General features: G+C 37.8%; 3 protein-coding genes across 3 annotated transcripts; 2 read left to right on the top strand and 1 right to left on the bottom strand.

Annotated features, from left to right (window-relative positions):
• Nucleotides 1-445: 445 nt before the first annotated feature.
• MGYG_04635 (hypothetical protein) lies at nt 446-2,187 on the top strand (the record flags this gene model as incomplete). Its single annotated transcript, XM_003171996.1, has 4 exons — nt 446-524; nt 590-636; nt 693-776; nt 862-2,187. The coding sequence occupies 4 exons, from the start codon at nt 446-448 to the stop codon at nt 2,185-2,187; spliced, it is 1,536 nt and encodes a 511-aa protein (XP_003172044.1).
• Nucleotides 2,188-2,586: 399 nt separating this feature from the next.
• On the bottom strand, nt 2,587-3,105 carry MGYG_04634 (hypothetical protein; the record flags this gene model as incomplete). The annotated part of the gene is made up of 2 exons (XM_003171995.1): nt 2,587-2,858; nt 3,081-3,105. 2 exons carry the CDS (start codon nt 3,103-3,105, stop codon nt 2,587-2,589), a joined length of 297 nt encoding a protein of 98 aa, XP_003172043.1.
• A 270-nt stretch (nt 3,106-3,375) lies between these two features.
• On the top strand, nt 3,376-4,008 carry MGYG_09056 (hypothetical protein; the record flags this gene model as incomplete). The annotated part of the gene is made up of 1 exon (XM_003171994.1): nt 3,376-4,008. The coding sequence occupies one exon, from the start codon at nt 3,376-3,378 to the stop codon at nt 4,006-4,008; it is 633 nt and encodes a 210-aa protein (XP_003172042.1).
• Between the last annotated feature and the right edge of the window lie 6,889 nt (nt 4,009-10,897).

Genomic DNA, 10,897 nt, shown 5'->3' with positions numbered 1-10,897 from the left:
CCTGTCCCTTCGTCCGCCGAGCGCTGGTCTCGTCTTGTCTCGCTCTTGTCTCTGCTTGTCTCGTCTTGTCCCTGTCTTGCATCGCTTGTCTTCTTCTTGTCTTCTTGTCTTCTTGTTTCTGTTTCATCTGCGTCTTCGTCTGCTGACTAAGCTCGGCTTTTCTGGCGCCACCAAAAACTTCGCGACTGAAGATTTCGAGGTAGAAAAAAGCAACTCTTGATATCGACTCTTTATCACCAGAAGAAGCAGAAGAAAAAGAGAAGAAGAGAAGAAGAAGAAGATGCGCCGGCTGGACTGTCGTCTTTGACCTACCTTGTTCTCTGCTGCCCTGGTGGCGTCTCTTGCATCTGCCTCTCGTTCGGTCTCGTATCTCGTATCTCTCTCTCTTCTCTATTCTTACACCAAGTACAAGGACAGCGACGGCGACGGCGACGGCGACAGCAAGATGGGATTGACCAAGTCGCAGCGGATCATCATCCTCCTCGTCATCGACACCATCTTCTTCTTTGTCGAGCTCAGCGTCGGTGGGTTGTGAATCGCCCGTCTTCTTGCTGGCCTGACCCCCTGCTAACCACCCGGCTTTCTCCAGGCTATGCCGTCCACTCGCTCGCTCTCGTTGCAGATGCATTCCACATGGTACGTCGAGATACAACAGGCCCGGGAAGAAGGAAACTGGCTGACGCTGTCTCTAGCTGAATGATGTGCTCTCGCTCTGCGTGGGCTTATGGGCCGTCAAGGTCGCCAACGAAAAGTCCTCCAAGACATACACCTACGGCGTGAGTCCGCCACTACATAGACATACGTGTATACATTGTATATACGATCCATTGTGAAGCAACGGCTAACGGCGAGGCTTGACAGTGGCAACGCGCAGAGACCCTCGGCGCCCTCATCAACGGCGTCTTCCTCGTCGCGCTGTGTCTCTCCATCTTCCTCGAGGCCATCAACCGCTTCGTCGAGCCGCAGACCGTCGAGCACCCCAAGCTCATCTGCATCGTCGGCGGGCTCGGCCTGCTCTCCAACATCCTCGGCCTGCTGCTCTTCCACGACCACTCGCATGGCGGACACGGCCACGGCCACAGCCACGGACACGGCGGCGAAGATGCCGGCGAGCTGGGCTACTCCCGCGAGATCGCAGACCCGTCCTGCCTGACGCCCGCTGCACTCCCCGAGAACAATGGCAATGGCAATGGCAATGGTGTCCCCAGCGCATCCGCCACCCAGCACTCGCGCCGCCATGCCTCCATCAGCCGGGTCAGCCGCGAGAGCAGGCGGTACAGCGGGTTCAGAGACGCCGAAGACATCAGCGGCCACCCGGCCAGCCTGCGCCAGGACGTCATCCAGGCCAGTCTCTTCGAGGGCGAGCCCTCCGCAGACTCCGAGTCAGACAGGGAGGACACCCGCCACTCCGAGGAGTCCCGCCTGCTGCCAAACGCTGCCAAAGCGACCGCTCCTTATGCTGCCACCACGCCCGCGAGGCCCCGCAAGACCAACGACATCCACAAGGAGCATCACCACGCAAAGGCCAAGGACGGCGACGAGCCCGGGCACGAACAGGGCTCCCACGGTCACAGCCACGGCCACGGTCACGGTCACGGCCATGGTCACGATCTCAACATGCGCGGTGTCTTCCTGCACGTCCTGGGCGACGCCCTCGGCAACATCGGCGTCATCGTCTCTGCCCTCTTCATCTGGCTCACCAATTACTCCTGGCGCTACTATGCAGACCCGGCCATCTCCCTGCTCATCACCGTCATCATCCTCTTCTCTGCCATCCCGCTCTGCAAGGCCGCCTCTCGGATCCTACTCCAGGCCGTGCCTGTTGGCCTCTCCCTCGACCACATCATCGAGGACATCGAGCAGCTGCCCGGCATCATCAGCTGCCACCACTTCCACGTCTGGCAGCTCAGTGATACCAAGCTCGTTGCCTCCCTCCACATCCAGGTCAGCTTCGACATCAAGGGCGAGGGCTCCGACAGGTACATGACTCTCGCCAGGCACGTCAGGAAGTGTCTCCATTCCTACGGCATCCACTCCTCCACCGTCCAGCCAGAGTTCTACCCCGGCAGCGAAGAGGACTCCCTGCGTCCAGGCAGCTCCCAGCTCACCACCGTCGCCAGCGAGTCCTGTCTGCTAGAATGTGGTGAAAACTGTGCCCCGGACCGCCAGTGCTGCCCATCCATATAAACACGCATACCCTCTCTATCTTTCTTTTTCTTTCTTTCTGGATACGCAGTCTCAGCTTGCTTGCTCTACTTTCTTTACCCTTCCCTTCACATCCGTCTTTCCTATTTTCTTGCGCTGGTTTGGATCTCTTTGCATTAATACCTAGCAAGCCTGCTGGAATACCACTGCTCTTGGAGATATATATATACAATACGTATATATCCTACGTGGTCTCGCTCTTTCTCCTGGGCCCTTGTTTCTTTAAAGGCCCGTTTGTACATAGATGCTTCTTTTCCCTTAAGGTCACTGGCATAACAGTCATCCGAAATGATACAGGCCTAGATTCAAAACTCGTAAAGCAGATATCAGAAATTCTCAAGCTACTCTATGATATAGATGCATTCAATGTACCTTACCTTGTCAGTACACGGGCTTTGCCATCCAGAGCAACTTCTGTGCCTTGAGCTCATCATGATAACTCATATCAAAAGCATAGTCCAACTCTGCTTCCGCGCGTTCGTTGCCTAGGCAAGCCCACGCCGTCCTCGTGTATTCCCAGTATTCTGGCTTGAAGCCGGCATTTTTCCAGTCAATTAGACCAGAAAGTTTGCCGCCCTGTAGGAGTCTATTTGATAGATTTAGATCCGAGTCTGTGAAACATATTTCATGGTGTTTTTCATATGTACTGGTCTCTATAAGCAAGTTAGTAATTAGGCAGGCGACTTAAGATTGTAGCGAACCTCGACCATGCGACTGCCATCCACGTTGGATCTCTTGCTCGACGGACAAGTAATAATTGAATGCAGAGACGGGCCTGTGGATTGCGTGCAAAAACCCTTCAGGCAAGGGAGTATAGATACTTGACACCTGAGACTGGAGTTTCGGCTGGTTAGTTGGCTTTTACAATCACCTACCTAATCGGTAATCCCCGGACTGCATTATCAGGGGGTGATTATTCCATTGCTATCCTAGTCAATCGTAGGGGTGTCGGGGTTCAAGATGCAAAGCACCTGCATGAGAGCAATAATACTACACTTTGGGCCAGAGACCTCCAACTTTTCTTGCAATATTGAGTTGGCAAAATTCTCTCCTTGATATCTCTCCTTTTTATCTCTCCTTGGTATCTCTCCTTGGTATCTCTACACTCATCCGCCGCCTTGTTCGACACTCCCATGCTACACTAAAAAAATCATCGCCATCCGTCCTAGAATGTCGTATAGAATCCTCGAAACCCTCACGAAGCGCGCGCCGTCCTGGGGCTGGGTTATCTACCGCTGTTCCTACAAGGACGAGAAGCTATGGACCAACTTCCTATCCGAATGGGATAACGCTATCCACGAATCTATTTTCCCTATCGAGGAAGAAAAATACCTCCCATTAATGGATCTGAAAATAGTTGAAGATCCTTCTCTCGAGGGTGCTAGCAAAGAGTCCATCTGCGAACGTCACTACGCCTGGGTAAAATCCGAGGGATGCGCTGTTGACTGGACTAAAAGACATAGTGAGGAAAATAATTGGTTCCCTTCACCTCGTTATCAGTTTGCTGTCCAAGTTGATAGAGCTGCGTTATTGAGTGCGTCAGTCTATCGTGGAAAGCCTCCCGGGGATAGTGTGGGGAAATCCTATGCCAATCTGCTGTTTGCAACGAAGTATATGGGTAATGAAGGTGCTGGGGAGAGATCTGGGGATCGTCCCTGGGTGAATAATCGGTGGTGGATGAAGTCGGAGCTATATGGGTTGCCTGTATATGCGTACCACGAACTGACCACGACGAAGAGGTGGTATTGGGTGTATCAGGAACCGCCGCGGATAGCAGGGCCCCATGGTGACGATTACCCGTGATTACACCAAGGACGAAAGGTATACGCCAAGGTTCTTGTTACAGACTATCTGCGGCGTAGCCCAGATAAATACATTCATTGGATGACAAGGTTCTAGCACGGAAGAACCCTATAGATTATATAATATTAGAATAGTCTAAAATACTAAGATTAGAATAGTCTAATATAGACTATAACTAAATAGGAGGGAATAGACTTTTAAGATATATATAAATGAATAAATTTCTCTACACTATTTATCTACTTAGTTAAATATATAGGAATTGTCTAACTAACTTACTAGATTATTTATACCTTTCTTTTTTCTTCTAACCCTTCCTTAACCTTTATATTATAATCTTACCCAAGGCCAAGCCGCTAGGGAAAGATATACTATAGGTTAAACCCTAGTTTAAGCTAGAACTAGGGCTCGATACTAAGGTATAGACGTATCTAGAGGCAAGGAGTATAACCTAGCCTCTATAGTAGCTTTTACTCTAGATAAGATACTAAACGAGAGCCTATTATCTATTTAAAATATACTAAAATTCGCAAAGTTAGATATAACCTTATTAGATTTACTAGCTTGGAGCCTAATAGCTTACTAAGAGGTTAGGAGACTAACTACTAGGAGTAGACTTCCGTATGGGTGGGTTGGGTAGTTATTAGGGTCTAATGGGTTTTACCCGCCAAGAACCATTACCCAAGGGAGCTCTTTTAAACCCACCCGGGACCCAAAGGTGAAAAATCCGAACTACTCAATGGGTGAGATTCAAACCCAAAGTTTAAATATAATACCAAGCCTAATTAGTAATCCACTAGTATAGTAAGGTAAGCTTACTAACTATCTATAAAAAGCGCTAAGCCTAGTATTTTTTACCTAATTTATTTAATTTATTAGAACCTTTTTAAAAGAAGGACTTATTATAGAGATAATACTTAATATTAGACCTCTAGTACTAGGTGGTATTAGAGGTTAGTTCTCCCTTACTTATTAGGAGAGACTATAATAGTCCTCAATAATAGATAGGGGAATACTATAGGGGTCTTATTATAATAAAACTAACTATTAGTTCTTTTAACTCTAGGTCCCTCTAGGGTATCTATAGGATCTAGTATTTGCTTAGGGTAGTGTGCCTTATACCCTTAGTAGATATAGTAATTAGTTAGCTTATAATAGCTACTATATCTTATACCCTTAGTTTAACTTATAGTTAGTTCTACTAGAGGTTAGTTCCTAATAGTATCCCCCCCTTTAGGGGTTCGGCCTCTAAACCCTACGAAGAATTATACTAAAATAAAATAAGGGCTTAGGCTTCTACTATACTCTATATAATTTTTCTCTACTATATTTCCCTTTTTAATTCTCTAGTAGTAATCTAGTAATAGCTCTTTTAATCTTTATTATAGTTAAAAATTTTCTCTTTACCCTTTTCCTTTCTTCCTTTCCTTAACTACTATTAATACTTTATTTCTATCTATATTATTCTTCTCTCCTAGCTATTACTATATCTTCTTTTCCTATTAATAGTACCTCCCTACTTTATATATAATATCTAGGTAATATCTATACTATTATAAACCCCTCTAATAATTAAATTCTAGAGCTTAATTATCTATATTAAATAGATACTCTATATAAATACTATATATATCTAAATTACTTATATAATACTATAAGTTAGATACTCCCTACTATTTTAATATATATATCTTAGTTAACTCTCTATTACTACTTATTAGGTTAACCCTAAACTTACTCTACTAGCTAATACCCTAATTTAGACTTATTAGAAATATATTATAGGTATTAATAATAAAAATAGAAATAAACTAATTTAGGTATCCTATATAAAGTTATAGATTATTTAATAAATTTTTAAAAATAGTATAGTAGTCTAACCCGTAGAGCTACTATCTCTAAAATTATTACCTTTAAGGTCTCTATCTCTACTATAAAAGAGCCTACTACTATAACTACTAATTATATCCCTACTACCTCTAGATTAGCTATTATAGGTACTAAGTCTATTACTTCTATCCTTATTTAAATTATTTAAGTAGCTTTAGCCTTACTTATACTTTCTAATCTAAGGGTATAAGCTATAAATTATCTTCTTTCTAGCTATAAGTCTAGGGGTTTACACCCTACTACCTCTATAACTACTACTACTACTACTAATTCTATCTCTACTACTAGTTCTACTACTACTACTAATATCTCTATTATAGCTACCCCGAGTTTTATCTCTACTACTACTACTAGCTATATTTCTAGTTAAGTTTATAATTTATATAAGGACCTTAATAACTATATAGAGCGCTTAGGGGTTACCCTTATAACTAATTTTACTAGTATTATAGCTATTATTAATTAAGGGTTTATAACCCTTCTTTAGTAAACTATTTCTACTTAAATTATTTTAACCTCTACTACTTTAATCCCTACTTCTATTATAATCTCTAATTTATCTTATTAGAATTATCCCCCTATAAGGGTTAGCGCTTCTATTATCCCTTCTATTAGGATTTCTACTCTTATTAAATCTATTAACTACTACTAATATAGCTTTAATCCCCTTTTATATTAGTTTAGCTCCTTTATTAAGTATAGAGATAGCTCCCTTAGGGCTACTATCCCCCCTACTTCTAGTATCCCTTCTAGTAAGGGTAAATATTCTAGCTCTACTACTAGGGTTATTAAGACTTCTACCTTTAAGAAATAATACTAAAATAGATCCCCTACTACTTTACCTACTTCTAGTATTTAATCTACTTAAATAGTTTATTAAGGTACGTATTACCTCGTGCACCTTTTTCCTTAAGTCTATTCTAATACTAGCCTATATAGAGAGATACTAACCTCTCTACTTAATTTTAAAACTCTACTACTACTACTAGTAGTAACCTTAGTACTAAATCCCTAGAGGATATTTATACTAGGGGTACACTATACTCTAGTCTCTTCTTCTACTACTTTTAATAAGGAGGATCTACCTTCCCTTATTTATAAAGTTTATTACTCTAGATATTTTATTCAAACCCCTAAGAAGTAATAATAGTTAACTTCCCTTAGTATTCTAGTAGTAGTTAGCTCCTTTAATACCCTAGATAGTTTATTCTTCTCTTTTATTTATAGGTTTATATAGTTAATATAATCTAATAATTTTTCTTATTCTAGTATTAGTTTGCCTTTTTTCCTAAGGATTTCCTTATATTTCTTAAAGATCTTGGGCGCGTTCTTAAAGTCTATTTTACTAAGCTATATAGCTTCTTCTAAGAGGTAATCTAGCTACTTAACCTTAAATTAAGTCTTTCTATACTTTTATCCTATAGTCTAATATCTTTTTAATCTCCTATTTCTTATTATTATCTATAACTACTACTAGAGGGGGGTCGGGTTCCTCCCCTTCCCTCCCTCTAAATAGCTCTAGTAGAGAGATATAGAACATAGGGTATATCTTATAAGATAGAGGGGTAATACTAGGTAATATACTTACTTACTAATTGACTCTCTAATTATAAAAGGTTCTATTATCTTACTATTAAGCTTCTTATTTAGATATTATATTTTAATATTCCTTATTAAGAGTATAATTTAGTCCCCTATTTTAAAGTTTATAGGGTTATATTTTCTATTATAGTACTTAGCCTAATCCTTCCTAATCTTTCCTAAGTTCTCCTCTAAGGTCTCTCTTATTTTTATAATTAATAAGGCTCTCTCCTTTACTTAGATATCCTTTAGCCGCCTAGGCTCCTCTACCTCTATCTCTATAGGACTTCTTAGGTAATACCCTATTAAGGCTATAAATAGGGAAGTCCTAGTACTACTCTAGTTAGAAGTATTATATATAAATTCTACTAGAGGTAGCTAGTTAATCTAGTCTAACTATTTATAGTTAATATATCTCTATAGGTAGCCCTCTAAAATCTAGTTCTAAACCTCTATTTAGCTATCTATCTATAGTTAGAAGGCTATACTAAGCTTTCTATTTATTCTTAGGTAGTAGTATAGGATTAACTAGAAGTTACTAGTAAAGAGGGCACCTCTATCTATAATTATCTCTTTAGGGGTACTATATTTAGTAATTATCTCCCTAAAGATAATATCTATAAGGTCCTCTACTTTAATCTTTTTAGTATAGGGGAAGTATCTAGCTAGCTTAGTATATCTATCTACTACTACTGGAATAGTATTACTATATCCTCTAGCCCCTTCCTTTAGTTCTAAATCTAGGAGGTTTATAATAAAGTCTATTAATATTAAACTTTAGAGTTACTTTACCTATTATAAGAGTTATAGCTACCTATATAGTTTATATTTTAGAGCTTTTATTTTTTAATATATTTAATATATCTATATATACTTCTTTATATATTAGGTTATATCTAGCTACTAGTACTTCTATTATATTAAGGCTCTAGTTTTTTACTTCCTAAAATAGCTACTCTAGAGATTATTATAGTATATATATAGAATCTCTTATCTTACTACTATATCTAGTAGTATATATACCCTTTCCCCTTTAGTTAATAGATCTACTAATATCTGCCTCTATTCCCTTAGAGTTTCTATAGTTATATTAGGGTTCTACCTTCCTATTCTATCTACTCTTTATTATAGCTATACTAGCTTCTCTACTACAAAGGCGTCCCCCTATTATAATAAAACTATTAATTCTAGTAAGTTCTTCTTTAGTAAGGAATCTATAGTTTCCCCTATAGTTACTCTTATAGCTAGTAGGCGAGATATATAATATACTAAATAGCTATAGTTAGCTCTAAATAAAAGCTCCCTTAATTAGAAGACTTAATCCTCTTAATTATCTCTCTAAATAGAAGAATTTCTTATCCTCTATCCTTTGTAGCCTTCCTTAGCTACTTTTTACCTAATTAGCTTACTTATAGTCTCTTATATAACTAATAAGAGACCTCTCTTATACTCCCTTTTTCTATCTAGAATTAGTAATTCTTTAGAAATACCCCTATAATCCGAATAGTGGGATAGACTATTTATAGAATTAGTCTTCTCTATTCTATAGACTATTTTAAAGTTATAAGCTACTAGCTATTCTAGCTAATTAATCTAGTATCTATAGGATATCTTTTTAGATTACTTTATAAACCTCTATAGATTATAATAGTCTATAAGGATCTACACTATATACTATACTCCTTTAAGGTAGTACCTCTACTATTTAAATAACTTTATAATTATTAATATCTCCTAGTTAGGTATATTATAGCCTTTCTAAGTATTATCTAGCTTTTTTAACTAGAAGGCTACTAAGTACTACTTAGACTTCCTTTTCTCCTCCTTATAGAGTTAGAAGAGTACTACTCTATATATAAATATTAAAGTATTTATTTCTACCCTTATAAACTTCAAGGGGTTAAAATACTAGAGTAAGGGTTCTATAAGAAACTTATCTTTTAGTTCCCTAAAAGCTTTACTAGCCTCTAGGGTCTAGATAAATTTACTCTTCTTTTTCCCTCTCTATAAACCCTTAAGTAACTTAGTAATAGATATTATAATATAGAAGTACTAGTATATAAAATATTAGTAGAAGTTAGTAAACTCTAAGAATATCTAAATATTATAGAAGCTATAGGGTTTTAACTACTTCTATATTATAGTAACCCTAGTAGAATTTATACTTACCCCTTTATAGCTTACTCTATACCTTAAGAAATCTACTAATATTTAGAAGAAAGTATATTTAGAGAGCTTTATATATAATCTATATTTCCTTAACCTATCTAATATTAGCTTAATATATTTTATATATTCCTCCCTATTTATACTAAAGATAAGAATATTATTAAGGTAGATAATATATATAATATCTACTAATTCTATAAAGACTTAATTAATATACCCCTAGAATATTATAGATATATTAGCTAGACTAAATAGTATTATAAAGTATTTATAGTATCTATACTTTATCCTAAAGGCTATTTTCTACTTATCGCCTTCCTTAATATATACCCTATAGGCTATAGTATACTTCCCTAAGGTTAAGCTTAATAAAGAATATAGTACCTACTAGTCTATCTAGTATCTTATTAATTTAGGGTAAGGTAAGATAGTTCTTTATAGTTATCTTATTAAGCCTATAGTAGTTAATATATATACGTAGATTACTATTTGCTTTAGATATAAAAAGTAAGAATACTCTAATAGGGCTCTTAGACTCCCTAATCTAGCCCCTCTTTAGTATAGTATTAAGGTACTCCCTTAGTACTTATAACTCCTTAGCTAAAAGGTTATATAAGGGTAAGTAGAGAGAGATCTTCCCTTCTATTAGCTTAATCTTATAGGATACTAATCTAGGGTTAGTAAGTATATAGGCTACTTCTTCTAAGAAGATATCTATAAAAGATTTAAACTCCCTTAATATCTAGTTTTTTCCTACTATCTTCTCCTCTAGTATTAGTAAGAGAAGTTAGACTATTATAGGTACTCCGTACTTATTAGGTTCTAGAGTTACTACCTATTCTATAGTATATAGGTAGTACTACTAGTATTCCTTCTAATTAATCCTTAAGTTTACCTTCTTTAGCTATAGCTTTCCTAGAATTACTTTAATACTAACTATAGGAATAATTATAAAGGTTACCTTCTATATATATATAACCCTATAATAGTCTTTTAAGATTATACTTACTAGAGTTATACTCTAAGTATTTATCTTTTTTCTATTTATAAGGTCTATTTTCTCATCTAGAGTCTATTTAGTCTCTTTAATAAATAGTTAGGTTAAGATTAGGTTAATAAAGTTATAGTTTACTATACTATTAATAATAGCTTAAACCTATATCTACTCCTTTTCTTAGGGCTTTAGTATAGCTAGTTATAGTAGTAAAATAACTCCTATTATTATAGTATATAGGTTTACTTATATAGT

The sequence above is a fragment of the Nannizzia gypsea genome, genomic scaffold (assembly GCF_000150975.2).
Source record: "Nannizzia gypsea CBS 118893 supercont1.4 genomic scaffold, whole genome shotgun sequence".
Taxonomy (NCBI): domain Eukaryota; kingdom Fungi; phylum Ascomycota; class Eurotiomycetes; order Onygenales; family Arthrodermataceae; genus Nannizzia; species Nannizzia gypsea.
This window is presented reverse-complemented; position numbering and strand designations above follow the sequence as displayed.